General features: G+C 42.8%; 2 protein-coding genes and 1 pseudogene across 3 annotated transcripts; 1 reads left to right on the top strand and 2 right to left on the bottom strand.

The window, feature by feature from the left end:
• Positions 1–337: 337 nt before the first annotated feature.
• Positions 338–2,750, bottom strand: GCG54_00013282 (S-adenosyl-L-methionine-dependent tRNA 4-demethylwyosine synthase; the record flags this gene model as incomplete). The annotated part of the gene is made up of 2 exons (XM_045413139.1): positions 338–2,628; positions 2,705–2,750. 2 exons carry the CDS (start codon positions 2,748–2,750, stop codon positions 338–340), a joined length of 2,337 nt encoding a protein of 778 aa, XP_045262335.1.
• Positions 2,751–3,317: 567 nt separating this feature from the next.
• On the bottom strand, positions 3,318–4,914 carry GCG54_00013281 (Sulfite efflux pump SSU1; the record flags this gene model as incomplete). The annotated part of the gene is made up of 5 exons (XM_045413138.1): positions 3,318–3,464; positions 3,520–3,892; positions 4,245–4,374; positions 4,431–4,672; positions 4,727–4,914. Coding segments are annotated over 5 exons (1,080 nt in total), but the record flags the coding sequence as incomplete, so codon positions are not given.
• An 888-nt stretch (positions 4,915–5,802) lies between these two features.
• Positions 5,803–10,453, top strand: GCG54_00013280 (annotated as a pseudogene). Its single transcript has 11 exons — positions 5,803–6,075; positions 6,131–6,380; positions 6,435–6,555; positions 7,329–7,650; positions 7,705–7,790; positions 7,843–7,935; positions 7,983–8,411; positions 8,477–9,060; positions 9,111–9,383; positions 9,435–9,536; positions 9,586–10,453. Coding segments are annotated over exons 1-11 (3,401 nt in total).
• The last annotated feature ends 6,405 nt before the right edge of the window (positions 10,454–16,858 follow it).

The following is a 16,858-nucleotide window of genomic DNA, read 5'->3' as shown; positions in this document are numbered from 1 at the left end:
GGCTGGGCTGTTTTGATAGAAGGTTTTGTAAGAGGAAACCATATGTATATTGATGACGACCCTGGCAGGAAGAACAAGCAAGAAGTTAACGAATTTCACAATCTCGTAATGCTTGTCAGTCAGCTACTGTCGATGGGCAGAAAAGCCATTTGACCGTTTTTTTGAACGTTTATGTACGTTGGACTGGGGTCGTCAGCACTGTCGTGACCATGGCTATGACGCAATGGCGCCCGGTTCACAAAATTTCTTCAAGTTCAAAGACGGCCCACAACTGGGCTTGTGAAGATAATGTTGTGCCCTTGCGGATGCAGTCGTTTTTCTATTACTACTAAAAGTCCTACGCCTCAATTTTCCTGCCCTTTCTGTCAACCCTCTCGTCTCGGGGATCGAATCCGCCATTGCCCCAAGTCGCCCACTCTGGCGTCGCTTCACCCATGTAATCCTCCGGCTTCCAGTCCCCATCGGCCCCGCGCTCCTCGAGCAGCTCAAAGAACCTCTGGTAGTCAATCCTCGGGTGCCACTTGCCGTCCTTGTAGAATCTGTCGCTCGCAAGCAGCACGCAGCAGCTGTGCGCATGCTCCGCCGCAATGCCGTACTTGAGCCCCTTCTCGTTAAGCCTCTTCTCCAGGGCCGTCACGAACTCCGCAACCTCCCAGTAGAACGGCACGTTAGACATGCTCAGGCCGGCGTTGGACGCTGTGGAGGTGCCGCAGTACGTGACGCCCTTGATCTCCACGAAGCACGGCAGTCCCTTCTCGACGAGCTGCGCGTACCCCTCGACCTCGTCGTCAACATTAAAGCCCTTAACGAGCGTAAGGCGGAAGACGGTGCGATGCTTGAAGCGCTTTTCGCGCAAGATGTCCAGACACCGCTGGAACCGCTCCCAGAAGTCGCGGTGCAGCGGGCGGTCGATCTTCCGCAGCGACTCCTTGTTCGAGGCGTCGATGGAGACGTACAGCTGCGTGACGGCCTTGAGGGCGGCGAGCTGGTCCGGGTGCTGGGCGTTGCAGACGAGGAAGGACGAGATGCGCTCGGCGTGGAGCATGCCGAGAAACTCGTTGATGTACGGGTAGAAGATGGGCTCGCCGACGAGGGAGAGGGCGCAGTGGCGGATGCGCATGGCCTCGGCGAACCTCTCGGCCCTGACGCCGGGGACGCCGCGGAGCATCTTAATCTTGTTGTAGTGGTTGGCCTTGACGCCGTCAAAGATGAGCTCGGGCGGGTCGACGACCCAGCGCCAGGTGGTGCCGACGGGGTTCGTGCCGTGGCGCCAGCAGAAGACGCACTTGTTGGAGCAAGACAGCGAGGGCGTCGTCTCCATGCACTGATGAGAGTTAATGCCATAGAAGGAGTACTTGTAGCAGGAGCCGCGGCCGCGCAGGGCGGACTTTGTCCAGCGGCAGATCTTGACGCCCGAGTGCGAGCCGACGATGGAGTAGCCCTGTTTTGTGAGCGAGGCGTAGGTGGGGGAGTTCTTGGGGACCATCTCTTTTGCGGCATTGGTCGGGGTTTTCTTGGGAGCGGAGGCGGACTTTCCGTAGGTTGTGAAGTCGACGGCAATAGGGGCAGCGGCGGATTTCGTGTCGGCGTCGGGGTTGGAGCTCTTCATGATGCGACCAAGATCCTCGACGTCGTCAATGTTCTTGCGGCTCTTGAGCTTCTCGGGCTTTGCGTCTTCCTCGATGAGAACCTCGTCATCATCCTCCGCCGCGGACTCGTCGTCACTTTCTTCGGGTGCGCCACTTCCCGGCAGACCTTCACCTAGGCTACCCGTCTTGGCTAGCATACCGAGTACATCTACAACACCCTCAGACCATTCGGATAACCTTTCGACGTAGTCCCGCTTCGTGTCACCCATGCCCACAGGGAAAGCTCTCTTGCGGCCGGTAAGCTTAGCCATCCACTTGTCGACCTCCTTGGCCTGGAAGCAGAACCCTTCGTCTTCCGTAGGCCATCCTTCGCGGTCGCCAAAGCCAAAGACGGAATAACCAAGTAGCGGGGATAGAGGGGCGGTGTCGATGCGGAAATCATGGTGCGTCTCTTGCAGGTGCTCCAAGAAGGTGTCGTTGATCGTGTCAATGTTGTAACTTGGCAGGAGGAACATGTAGAACAGCTCGACGGGATCCTCAGACTTGGGCGGGGTGATGAAGTAGTCGTCAAAGTCGATTTCAGCCAGATCCAGAACCTCAGGGGTGTTGAATGAGCAGCCGGTATCCGCGGTAACCTTTTCCAGCTCCTTTTCCAAGCGCTCGGCATAGTCCTTCGCAATCTTGGGTGTGTTCGCAGTGATGCTCGAGAAGAAGATCAGAGGCCGCACCGTCCTCGCCAAAACCTCTCCATCCTTGAGCTCTTCAGAGAGCCGCTTGACGAGACCACCCTTTATCCTCTTCGGGCCGTTCGACTTGGGCGCCTTCGCTTCGACAACCGGACTCGGCTTCGCATCCTTCTTCTCGTCGATGGGCTTCGGTAGCGGCTTCGACTCGGGCTTTTCCCTGTTCAAGGCCTTGGGAAATGCTTTCAATTCGTCCTTCTCCTCGACACTGTGAAGGTAGAACCGGAGGACGAGCAGGCCGAAAGCAGTAAACAGAATGACGGGTATGCGAATTTCTTGCCATACATCGTGGAAGTCTACGCACAAAGAACCAGAAAAGTTAGCGCAAATGCGCACGGGTAGCGACGCGACTGCGACGGGTCCAATGCTTACTGTTCAGCACGGACAAGATGCCCGGCCGATCAAGAGGGGAAGCCATCTTGACCCTTGAGAATCGTCGAAGAGCAGCGGTGCTCAAGTTTGAGCCTTGGAACTGCTGCTGCCGTCACAATTCTTGGGAGGTGCGAGGGTTGCAGTGGCGGGGTGTGGGTTTGGCGAGGGGACCATGCAGCCAGTGGGCGCAACCGCAATGGCAATTCTTATTCAGAGTTTCGGCGCCTGGACTTTTGGACCTGAGTGTGGTTGGTGCCCCCGCAAGAGAATTTTGGCGGGTGCTGCACCTCATCAACCCCGCCATTAGCGTTTTTTTGGAGAAACCCCTGCCATCTGCCAACCCCAAATGGGCTGTCAGAAAGCTTCTACCTCGTGTTTGAAGAAACACAGGATGGAGCTGAGCTTTGAGAGCTTGACGTATTGCTTTAACGAAGTCCAAATAAAGTTTATGAAACAGTCTCGAATCCGATTCCCTGCATCTATGCTTGAACTTTTATCTAGACATTACTTGTCAGTGAGTCTACTTTCGTTGTCTCTACCTCGTCGCGGGCCCAGTCTCTATCCACGTCTACATCTATGAACGGCGCTCTGTCTTTCATATTTACGTTGCAATTCATACTCTGCGGTCTGATCCTGCCTGGGCCTGTTTGTCTCTCAAGTCTTTCAAGCAGGGAGCGAAGAAGATCTCTCCAGATATGGCTTGGTGCAGCGTCCTGACTGCAACTAACAGCCATAGGAGACAGACGGAAAGTGAGAAAATCTAGATATGTTGTTGTTAGTAACTTCACTTCTTGGGGTTGAGAGACGATGCATACCATGGTCATGACTCTGAAGAACGTGCTATTCAAGTCCTGCGCCAGCATGTTGGTGCAGGTTGCCATCACACCCAACGGAAACGTGAACCCCCACCAGCCCATGTTGAACGGGAACTTTTGCATCGTCACAATGCTGATGAGAGCAAAAGATAACCAGACCAGCGCGAAGCCCCACATGATTAAGGCGAGAAAAATGCCCAGGAAGTAGAGAATCTCCCCGCCGTGTACGGCACCGGGCGCCGCAGTGGTGAAAGCTGTTGTCTGGGGAAGGAGTTTGAGGGACACTTTGCCCAGTTGCTGAATGCCAAAGCCACCTTGGCCCAATGGGCCAATTGGCAGAAACACCGAGACGATGGCTTCTTTGGGAGGAAGACTATGAATAGTCAAGCGATGGAAGTAAAGTGCCAACACTATGCTGGAGAAGCAGATCCCTATCCCCCATAGGATGTAAGAGGCGATAAGTGTGATAAATGCATGATCTGGGTTGGACAAAGCCTCAGCAACGATGCCACCCGTTGAAGACGCAACTACTACTGGCACAATTGGTAGAAGACTGGCTGCTGTAACAGCTTGCAGCCCCGGACGGTGTTGATGGATCCTAGGGTTCGGCTATTAGAATAGGCCAAAGAAGGTAGGCAAGTCTGGAAGGCCTCAAGTCACACCCAGCCCTGAGCAATGATTACCGAGGGTGGTTAGGATTGGGACCGCCCCAAATTTGGACTTACATGACAAACGGCACAGTGATGCAAGTTGCCAGGGACAGAGCAGCATCAAACCACCAGAAGCCCCAAGCCCATGAAACAACCCAGTTACCCCAGGCTGGAGCGCAGACGAATATCATCATGTTAATAATAGCTAAGTGCAGGCATTAGTGGCTGGCGTTATTTCAATCTTGTGTGAAGGTCATTTACTGGCAAATCCCATTGGGAAACAGCCAAGGAACATCGACTGGGCTGGATGGATAACCATCGCCTTCCAAATTTCGGGATAAAGCGCATACCGCAAGACGGTAACGCCCGTAAATACTCCGAAAAGACCAGCGTTGAGAATGAAGAACGCGACAGCGAGGCCGTGAGAAATCCAAGTCGTGTTGTAAGGCAAGTTATGGAGGAGAATTGACACGATGCCCGTGCCCATCGTAACCGCGAACCATCTGTACCGGTGTTAGAGATGGACTCTTGCCGGCAATGCTTCCGCTGTGACGTACGATGGGGTGAAGTTTCTGACTATCTTTCGCCAGCCAACATCCTCCTTGCAGGGCGTACAGGGAGTCGCATCGCATGCTGCCATACTGTCTGTTTCCGACTTCGGGCAGGCTTGCTGAGGTTTGACTGGACAGTCGCAGTTGTGCTGATAGTTGCCATTCTGGGTAGTGCAGTTTGCAAGGGGCGCAAGACTGCAATGAAACCGCACGCAACTTTGAATTTAAAATTGATTTAATATTAGATAAATACTACCCTCTGAACGAAAGAAAGAAACTCTATGAGAAAAACTTGAGATTGAAGTGGCGGTCTTCTGGAAAGTACCTAGGTGCTAGCTGAGCAATCCTAAGGTACCTAGGTAGTGAGTAATACCTACGGGCGAACCCGTTACGGTCAGGCGCCCCACCACGCCCAACTCAGTCGGCGATTGAGAGCATAGCGGCTGTCGGTCAGCACCCTGAACACCGGTACCGAACACAGAATCCCATTGGCATTGACTAAACATAACGCAACCCCATAGTTGTCAATCAGCTTCAAAGCAGCACGCGCGCATTAGATACGTCGTCTGTCCGGTTTGCAATGGACTAGACTTGACCGCCGCGAAACTCTAACCAGACCCATTTCGTCTTATGTGAGGCCATCTGACCACCATGTACATAGGGGGCCGCCCACCGCCTATCGCCGGCTTTGCAAGGATCCCACGACAAAGCCTCCTTTGGTTATCTCAACCAACCAGAAGCCTCCATTTTTGGGGGAATTCGTCTACCCAACGACATAGCATTCGCCGACCAAACTGTGCACACAGCGCCGCCAACGTGTTCAGACTACCCTGTCTCAGAGAAGAGATAGGGTCTGATGGGCGTCCCGACCCACCGTCCGAGGTCGGAATAACCAGTCGCTCCGCGAGTTCCGCCCATTCCCATCAGGTAACGAGGCGCGCGCCTGTCCCAGTGACCGACCGGTGCAATCGTATCACCAGAGAGCGACAAGACTCAAAACCCCGCACGTTGAGCATACCGAAAGACAATCGTCCATCCCAAGCATCGACCAGTACCATAGACCAGCCATCCCATTCGTAGCCATGGCCCTCGAAATCCTGACCAAGATCACCTCTGCCTTCGGGCACGAACTGAAGGGCGACAGCAACCGGTTCGATGAGCTCGTGTTGGCGTTGAAGGAGGCCCTGGGCCCGTCGTCGGGGTTGGACTCGGCTGACGTCGACGTCAAGGAGTTGATGGAGCTGATGGAACAATACAACTCAAGGGAGAGTGAATGGATCCAATTTGCATTCGCTGAGAAGAGTATGGGATACACAAGAAACCTCGTCGACGAGGGTAACGGCAAGAGCAATCTTGTGAGTAGACATCGCCACAGCTTTGTGGTTGACGTCGATGCTAATGCGAACACAGCTTGTGCTTGTCTGGTCTCCGGGCAAGGGCAGTCCCATCCACGACCACGGCAACGCCCATTGCCTCATGAAGATCCTCAAGGGCAACCTGACTGAGATCCGATATGCCTTCCCCGAGGGCGAGGAAGAACAACCGATGAAAGTGATGTCTGAGAGAACACACAAGGAGAATGCGGTGGCATACATGGCAGACGAACTTGGCGTCCACCGGGTCTGCAACAGGGGCAGCGACTTCGCCGTATCCCTTCACCGTGGGTTTTGCTTCACCGTCTTCGCCGAAACAATTTTGCTGACCGGCCCCGTAGTGTACACCCCGCCCAACGTCGCTAAGGGAGGATGCAACATCTTCAATGAGAAGACTAGTAAGAGCAGTCACGTAGCCAAGTGCGGCTACTACTCGGCATACGGCCGCCGACTGCCGAAGCAGTAAGAGGGGGAGCCCGGATAATGTTCGAATTCGTGTTTGGCGTTTGCGTATTCTTTCTTTCATGCATTCCGATGATGGCTCGAGCCTCGGGTCGTCCTGTTTGATATACGAGCGAGCATGCCGACAGCCGAAAGGCGCTTGTCGGTAGACTGATGACTGATGATGGCATGAAGGGCTCTATCCACCAAATAGTGGATAGACACCGACGAGGAGTTCAACCTGCCGCGTTTCCCTTTGGGTTTTGGGTACCAGAAGATAGCAAATTCAACAGGAGACTGCCTGAAACATGAAAAACGAAGTCGAGTGAGGTTGTGAAGGGTGCAAGAGCCGCAAGAGGTCGCCGTTGGCCAGAGACCACCCATAACGAGCCCCCAGGGCGGGTCACGTGAAATGTCGTGATTTTGCACTCGGTGGTGATTGGCTCGGTCTGTCGTCCCCCACGATGGCGTGCTTGATGATTCCAGCCACAGACCGGGGCCCGTTTTCTGGCTGACTTGACTTGCGCACGAGCCACAAGCTCAAGCCTCAGCGCTCGGGCAAGAGCAAACGGACCCCTGCGTCGATCCTGCAGTGGGTGGACGCTCAGCGAGATACGCGAGACGCGTCGGCCGCGTTGGGAGCTTCGCCGTGAGAGGTTCCGTCTTTCTGGGATTCCTGATTTGGTCCTTTTGGAGCTTTCGGTACCGACCGTTGAATCTGACCACATCTGACGACTTTCCCGTTTCGGTCCATCGTTGCACGAACCAAGTCCAATCAGGCCGCTCATCAATAGGTACTGGGCCGCACGCGGACAGCAAAGATGCCGCCCAAGAAGCGCGGCCTCGATGTTATCGACCTCATTAGCAGTGAGGGCGAGAACTCGTCAGCGCCGCCACCAAGGAAAAGGCCGGCCGTAAATAGGGGCCCGTCTTCGGGACAGTCCACCGGGGCCCGTGTTGCGGGCAGCCAGCCGTATAACACCCAACGCACGGCTAGCTCCAGTTCTTTCGCCGGCCCTTCTTCGCAGCATGTCTATTACGACCGGGACGATGCTGACCTAATCGACCTCACACAAGCTCCCGATGGTCCAGCCCGAGAGCTTTATGGAAATCTCGGTATGGATTCTGGCCCTTATTTAGGGTATTATGTGATCTAACGCCGTGTTTTAGATACCAAGATCGTCGGAGTGCGGTACTACAACGGCTACGCCTCGCAGGGAGAGGTTGTCGTCTGTCTGCGGGAACCCACCAACCCAGTATGGTGTCTCTTATTCGTGGTCTTGCAACCATACTAACGTGCATACGTAGTACGATTCCAATGCCATTCGGGTCTGCAATGTCATGGGCATCCAGATTGGCCACATCCCGCGCAAGGTGGCCGAGAAGCTGGCGCCGTACGTTGTAAGTGGCTCATTCCACTGACCCAGTGCCATGCTCAACCTTCTTAGGACAACGATGATGTTGCTTTGGAAGGGACCCTCACAGGCGAGAAGGGCGTTTTCGACTGCCCCGTTCGCCTGCATCTTTTCGGAACCGGCGATCGTGAGCAGCGTCTGCAACTAGAAGACCGGCTAAAGAAGGATAAGCTCATCAAAGCCACCGAGCTCAAGAAGACCAGGGCTGAGGCTGAAGCCCAGAGAAAGGCACTTGGCATCAAGAATTCACAGTCGACGATCGGCTTGGGCGGCAGTGCCCCAGCGGCCCCAGAACCGGAAGTGTCACTGGAGCAGCTCACGCAAGCCAGTCAAGCTTTGCAAACCCACAGTCGCGGTGATGCAGTCAAATCCCTTATTATCGACGAAGATACCCTGGCCGCCATGCCCATGGCGGAGCAGCCGGCAGTACTAGAAGCTCAGCTTTTGCCGTATCAGTTGCAGGTACGACGTGTTTTCCATCCGCATCGACATATCGACATGGCAATGCTGACTTGACTTGTGCACAGGGTCTGGCCTGGATGACGTCTAAGGAGAGCCCCCAGTTTCCACCGAAGGGCACCACAGAAAGTATTCAGCTTTGGCAACGAATCCCAAAGAATGACAAGGTAATGAGCAACATGGCGACCAATTTCGTGATGAACGAACCCAAACTTCTCTCCGGCGGCATTCTTGCCGATGACATGGGGCTTGGCAAAACTCTCCAAGTTATCAGTCTCATTTTGACGGGCGGTTCCGGCACTACCCTTATCGTCGCTCCATTGAGTGTCATGAGCAATTGGGAGCAGCAAATGCGCAGACACGTCAAGAAGGAACACCTTCCATCCATTTACACGTACCATGGATCCAACAAGGTGGGTAAGAATGAGCTGGCAAAGTACCAAGTTGTCATCACCAGCTACAATACGCTTGCCATGGAGGGACCAAAGAAGGCTGAAGACTCCGTTCCCAAAACATCGCCCCTGATGCAGATGAAATGGAGGCGAGTCGTGCTTGACGAGGGCCATACCATCCGCAATGCCAAAACCAAAGCAGCCATCGCCGCGACCAAGCTCACTGCTCAGTCCAGATGGGCGCTTACGGGAACTCCAATGTAAGCACACTAAAGCCTCTTGCAGTTGACGATAGCTAATCATCGGAAAGCATCAATAACATCAAGGATTTCCAGTCCCTATTACAGTTCCTCCATATCACTGGCGGTGTCGAACAACCAGTCATTTTCAATACAGTTATCGCTCGGCCACTCGCTCAAGGTCATCAACGAGCTGAGACACTCTTGCAGCTTCTTATGAGAGACCTTTGTCTGAGGCGCAAGAAGGACATGAAGTTTGTCGATTTGAAGTTACCGCCCAAGACGGAGTACGTACATCGCATCCAGTTTAGACCGGATGAGAAGAACAAGTACGAGGCTTTGTTGTGAGTAGCCCAGATCGGATGATGATTTGCCCATCTGACCATAAGCCTCAGGAACGAAGCCAAGGGGGCGCTCGAAGATTATCGTAATCAAACCAAAGCAGGAAAAGGCCAGTTCCAGAGCGTCCTGGAACGACTTTTACGTTTACGACAAGTGTAAGAACACCTGCCGTGAATTATAAAGATGATACTGATCTTTCACCAGTTGCAATCACTGGACACTTTGTCGCAAGAGAATCGACGATCTCTTGAAGGTCCTCGAGGGCCAATCTGTGGTTTCCCTTAACCCTGAGAACGTGAAGATCCTCCAAGAAGCCCTCCGCCTTTACATTGAGACGCAAGAGGACTGTGCGGTCTGTCTTGATACCCTGGACAGCCCTGTCATCACCCACTGCAAGCACGTCTTCTGCTGTGGCTGCATCAACAAGGTCATCCAGACCCAGCATAAGTGCCCAATGTGCCGCAACCAGCTCGAAGAAGATTCTCTTCTTGAGCCGGCCCCTGAAGGTGGCGAGGAGGCCGCAGACGATGGCTTCGATTCGGATGGAAAGAGCTCCAAGACGGAAGCCCTCGTTAAGATTGTCCAAGCCACGACAAAGGACCCAAAGTCCAAGATTGTCATCTTCTCACAATGGACTTCGTTCCTTAACATTATCCAAGCCCAAATCTCGGAGGCAGGAATCAAGTTCTGCCGCATCGACGGCTCAATGACAGCTGCGAAACGTGACGCAGCCATTGATGCTCTCGACAACGACCCCAATACGCGGGTGATGCTCGCTAGTTTGGCCGTCTGCAGTGTCGGTCTCAATCTCGTATCGGCAGACACGGTCATTCTCGCGGACAGCTGGTGGGCGCCGGCCATTGAAGACCAGGCCGTCGATCGTGTGCATCGTCTGGGCCAGAAGCGGCCCACTACCGTCTGGCGACTTGTCATGGAAGGCACCGTTGAGGAGCGTGTGCTGGATATTCAACACGAGAAGCGAACGCTTGTTGGCAAAGCTTTTCAGGAGAAGAATAAGGGCAAGAAGACCCAGGAGACCCGGATGGCAGATATCCAAAAGTTGCTTGGTTGAATGCAATGAAAAGTTGGAGTAGATCGTTACAGTTGTTGGGAGGGCAGAGAAAAGTTTCGATTAAGGGGTTAGATGTGCCAGACGCATGTCCTGCATTTCTGGCTTCGCCCGTGTTTGATAGATGGCATGTACAAATAGAGGGTTAAAGGGCTCAAGTCATATCACGAAACAGCATGTTCGTTCGCTCTGTGGCCTTGATGCTTGATCGCCTCTCCCACGGGGTAGTATTTATCCTTTTGAAACTATGCTATACCTGCTTCAATTTTCCAACGTCTCAGCCCAAAGGTCAGTTGATAGATACTTCAGACCTGAATCACAGATCATGATTGCGATCGTCTTGCCTTTCATTGGCCCCTTCAGCAGCTCAATGGCTGCGCTTAGGTTCGCGCCACTGGAGAAACCACCGAAAATGCCCTCCTTCTTCGCTAAAAGCCGCACTTCCCTCCTTCACCCTTTTTACTGCGACCTGCTGTTAGCGGGCTGCAGCGCACCACACCAGAACCTTAACGCACCTAGAACCACTATAATATTAACGCCCTTAATTGCCTGTTGCGATGGCTTTACAGCTACGCGCAGGCGCTATAAGTACCTAACCTGGGCCTGAATCGCTAGTTTAGAACCCTTCCCCCCCTTCTACCTCTATTAAGCTGTTATATCTATACCCTTAGGTACCTACTATAGTGGAATTAATACCCCCTAATAGTTTTAAAGAGATAGAGCGTATAATAATTACTATTAGAATATAGAAGCTATTCTAACTATTTAATACTTATTAATAAGCTTATTAGATAATTATAGTATATTTTAATTAATTAGTTAAAACCTATAGGGGACCTCTATAAAAGGTATTTAGTAGTATTATATAGAAATTTATTATTTATATCTAGTAAATAGTTACTCTTAAGCTCTCTTAAGGTAATATAACTATAAGAACCTCTCTTTAGAACTAAAATAATATTATATCTCCCTCTAAGATAACTCCTACTAAATAAAATATAATAACTAACTTAGCTTAGTTATATAGTATTTAGAAATTTTATACCTTACTAAAACTTACTATAGATTACTATTTACTTCTATAAACCCCTAAAATTTTAGTATAAGCTTATAAAGCCTTATTATATACCCTCTAAAATAGAATTACTAAAGCTTTAAACCTCTCCTTAGTAGATATTACTTATATCTTATATACTACCTTAAATTATACTATTATTCTATATTTAGCTTCTATAAAGAAAGTCCTTCTTAAGTAAATAGAGGAGATTTATAAAGTTATAAGTATATAATTACTTAACCTCCCCTAGAAATAATATAAATACCTTATTAACTAAGTATTTATAGAAATCCTTAGCTATTTAGATAACTTTATTATTATAGTTACTAAAGAAATAGTTAAGATTAATATCTATAAATATATAAAGCTATATTTAGTCTAAGCTTATTTTATATAAAAAAGTATAAACTTTATTATTTAAACTTAATTTTAGATTATTATCCTACTTTAATCTTATAAAAGTACTAAATAATACCTTTTTTATAAGTCTACTTATACCTACTTTCTATTAGAGAAGAAATAGGTATTTATACTTCACTCTAATAGGTACTAAAGGTATTATATTAGCTACTTCTATACTAAAACCTACTATTATAGCTAGTATAACTAAACTAATTATATTAATATTAATACTACTTTAACTTACCCTAATAACCTTAAGTACTTAAATTACTATAAAGCTTTCTTTATAAATTATAATAACTATACTACCTACTTTATCCTAAAAAATAGTATCTAAGCTATACCTTTAAAGTACTAATTATATAAAATTCAGTAAGCTACTTATAATATATTATCTATACTTAGGCTTAATAGCTCCTTTTATAACTTACTTTTAGGTACCCCTACTTCTTTAATTTAGCCTAAAATAGCCTAATTAATAATTATTACTAATAGTATAGTACTACTAAACTATAAAATAGCTAATACTATTTAAACTACTATAGAGGATAACCCTTTTATCTTAAACTCCTCTTTAGAAGATTTTAAATCTAAAGATACTAAAACTAAGATATTAAATATACCTCTTACCTCCTACTCTTATTAGAAATAAGCCTATACTATTAAATCTAATAGTACTATTTATATTATAATTTATTAGAAAGATATAAAGTAAAAAGCCTTTAAGGAAAGTTTAAAAAATAGTAATCTACTATAACTTAACCTCTTTAAACTTAAGAAGTTTATAATACTATAAGCTTTTACCCCTCACCTCTTTTATAACTTTATTTAAAATACTACCTTATATTCTAAGGAACTAAGTTATTATAATAATATATAGTAAATCCCCCCCTTTAAGGATAATACCTTATTTTAAGTAAGTTTAAAAATACTATACTAGAGGTCTATATATTATATAGTATAATATTAAGTATAAAAACCCTATAAATTATATATTATTATAAAGTTATACTAAGAAGTATATTAATATAATTTTAGTATAAGAACTTTATATTAATAAAAAGAAGAGAAAGCTATTCCTTATAAACTACCCCTTTTATAAGGTATTCTACTTTATTAATACTTAGGAATACTATAACTTAAATATTATTCCTTAAATAATTATATATATTAAGAAAAGCTTAAGGGTTATTTAAACTTAGCTTTATAAGATTTATAACTTTATTTAGGTATAGATTTAGGGTATAACTATTCTAAATATTTATAGACTTAATATAGTAAATAATAATATTACTACTTATATTTTTTAGTACTTTATCCCCCCTTACTTCTTTATTAGTAGTAATTAGAATACTATAGACCTCTCTTAAGTTCTTAGTATAAGAATTATTAATAGTAGATTAAAAATTAAGACTTAAGTAAATTAGAATAGTTTTTCTCTTCTAAATAAACTTAGAGTATTAATATATAATACTAGCTATATTATAAATCTATCTTAGTTTAATATTTTACTTATTTTAGTAGAGATAAATCCCTCTTTTTACTTTAAAGTAAACTATAAAACTATTCTAACTTATATCTTTATCCTTTTAGCTTTAAAACTAAACTTTTTAGCTTAAGTATAAGTATTAGATAGTAAACTTAAGTAATTTACTACTCTCTATAAATAGAACTTACTCTCTATTATTACTCTAAATATAATATTAGTATAATATAATATTACTACTAAATCTATCCTCTACTACTTTTTATAAGTAATAGATATTATAACCTACTTACTTTAATATACTTTAAGCTTAGTTATCTTAGCTTAATAGATACCTAAATACTAAAATACTAAATAAAGATTATATAAAGCTTAGTATACTTAATCTTTAAGCTATAAGTAACGCTTATACCTCTCCTACCCTCTCTATAAAAAGGAGAAGCTTATTAATATAGAACTTTAATAAGCTATTTATATTTATAAAATAGCTTAGTACTATAGTAAAGTTAACTATATAGTAAATATCTTTAATTTTTACTATATAATAAAATAGTACTAAGTGAGGCCTAACTTCTATCTACTACCCCTTAAAATTAAGGATAAGGTAATTAAGTCCCCTACTATAAAAGTATAAGTTTTTAGAAGGGCCTTACTTAAGTAGTTTTTAGTTATAGATAATATTTAAGACCTAAATAATATTTAAATCCCCCTTTACTTTAATATTTTATAGGATATTTCTATTTCCTTTATATAAGTAATTACTATAATACTTACTATAAGTATTATACTTAGAGTTAATAGTATTACTATTTATATATTTTAAGCTATTTAGTTAGCTATAGTTAAATTTATTTAAACTTTCTTTTAAGCTTACTTAACCTCTAGATACTACCTAGAGATTTTTAAAAAAGCTAAAGTAGTCTTTATACTTAAGGGGGAGAAACCTCTAACTAAAGTTACTTTATATTATTCTATATCTTTACTCTCCTATTTTAAAAAAGGCTTTAAGTACTTATTTACTTAGTATACTACTTATATAGTATTATTAGCTTAAACTATTAGTACTTAATACTTTAGAGCTCTCTTTAAGTATAGTATAGTTAATTTTATTACCTATATAACCTATAAAATTAAAGCTACCCTTAAAGCTAGTTTAGTTACTTTTTTTACTATACTTAATACTAAAAGCGCTTTTAATACTATCTTTTATAACTACTTCTTTATTAAGCTATATAAATAAGGATAGCTAGAACTTTTTATCTATTATATTAAGTTATTTATAACTAAATATTAAGCCTAAATTTATATTAAAAGTACTATCTTAGAACCTTTCCCTTTTTATTATAAGCTTCTTTAAGGCTCTTTTACTTCCCCTATTTTATATTTACTCTACTTTATAGAGCTTCTACTATAAAACCTTAATTTCTATTTTAAATATATTAATAATATCTTAATATAGACTAAGTCCCCTTTTATAGAAGAGAATATTAAGCTACTTATAGTTAATATAACTTATATTTTATACTAAAGTACTAAAAATAAAGTTTTTTTTAAACTAAAGAAGAGTAAAGCTATTTATATATTATAAAAATATAAGCTAATAAACCTCCTAATTAAGGCTAATAGCCTAATAATAATACCTAAAGATACTATAAAGTAGCTTAAAGTTACTTTTAACTATTAGCTTACTTTTATACTATATATTTAGATTAAAGTAAATATTACTTTAAAATATACTAAATTTTTCTATAACTTAAAAATAGTTTATAAAGGTTTTCCTCCTACCTTTATATATAAAGCTATCTCTTTAATTATTATTCTTATTACTACTTATAGTATAAAAGCTTAGTTTCTTAAACTTTAGAAACCTAATTATATCCCTACTTAGTAGTATTTTAGTACTACTTTAATAAAACCTTTCTACTTAATAAATTAAAAAGGGTATCTTTAGCTTATTAATAGAGCAATTCTTATTAGTATTTAGGGAGTTCTACTTATATAGTATATTACTCTTATTACTATACTATACTATAAATCTAAAATTCCTTTTATAGATATTATACTTAAAACTTATTAACTCTACTTTATTATAAGATTTAGCTATTTTAACCCTTATTATTTATTAGTCTAATACCTATATATTTACCCTTCTAACCCTTATTATAGACTTATATAGCTATAATATACTACTATAATACTTTCTTATTACCCTTACTTTATTTTAGTATTCTTATAACCTCTAAGCCTCTTTTATCCCTTAAAGAAGATAGCTATTACTAAATTTAAAACTTAGTTTAAAGATATTCCTAAAAATAACGTTATTATATATACTAATAGATCTAAACTTAAATTTAAAGATATTAGTTATAGCTATATTATATTCTTAAGTGAAAATATAAGGGACTAGACACCTAGCTAGAGGGCTTAGGGATAGCTTAGCTAGTAGAAGCTAAATAGATAGGAAGGTCTATAGGTCTAGGGTATAGAACCCTCTATAGTAAGGACTTAGTAAATACTCACTAAAAACTAAAAAAGAAGAAACTTAGAAGAAATAAATAAAAATAGTATAGTAATACTATACTTACCTTTTAAGTACTTCTTCTATTAGTTTAATCTAACTATAACTTATAGCCCCTAAATACCTTTATAATTTTTTTATTTCTATTTTACTTTAAGAAGGTTAGTAATAATAATAGTATTATATACTTAAGTAATACCTACTAATTAAACTAAAGAAGTTATACTTAGTATTTATTAAGTACTAAGTAAAATAGCCTATATAAGTTTATATAGAGAAGATAGTTTTAGTAAATAATTAGAGGATAATATAAATTAATAAGGAGAGGTAAGAAGCTATATTTTAAATAAAGCTAGAGGTTTTAAAGAGGATAGGCTACTTATACTAAACACTTACTAACTAGGTAGTAAGTATATATAGGAGAATAGGGAATATAAGACCCCTCTTTATAGATTAGATAGGCTATAAAGCTAAATATCTATAACTATAACTAATAGGCTAGTTTAAGCTAGAGGGCTAGATAAAGTAACTAGCTAAATACTAATATAGTAAATTATAACTATAATAGCTAACTAGAATAAACTAATTACTATTATATTAAGTAACTAAGTACTTATTAAATAATTACTTAAGGTTTATAAGAAACCTTTAAATTATAATATAGCTTACTTTACTAGTAAATCTATTAATATAAAAAGAGAAGATTAGCTTATTATAGTAGAGGAAGCTTATAAGTATTACTTTAGTTATTCTAATAGCTAGTATATCTAGTAAGCTTTAAGTATAATAAAGTATACTTTATAAATAGAATAGTAAACTTATTAGTAAATATTTATAAATATATTAGGGAAATAAGTTAATTCTATATAGGATAATTTTAGGATCTTTATAAGAAAGTAGTATATAGTACCTAAATTCTAAGAATAGAACTACTATAATACCTTA

Source organism: Colletotrichum gloeosporioides (assembly GCF_011800055.1).
Source record: "Colletotrichum gloeosporioides strain Lc1 chromosome Unknown consensus_55, whole genome shotgun sequence".
NCBI classification, from domain to species: domain Eukaryota; kingdom Fungi; phylum Ascomycota; class Sordariomycetes; order Glomerellales; family Glomerellaceae; genus Colletotrichum; species Colletotrichum gloeosporioides.
This window is presented reverse-complemented; position numbering and strand designations above follow the sequence as displayed.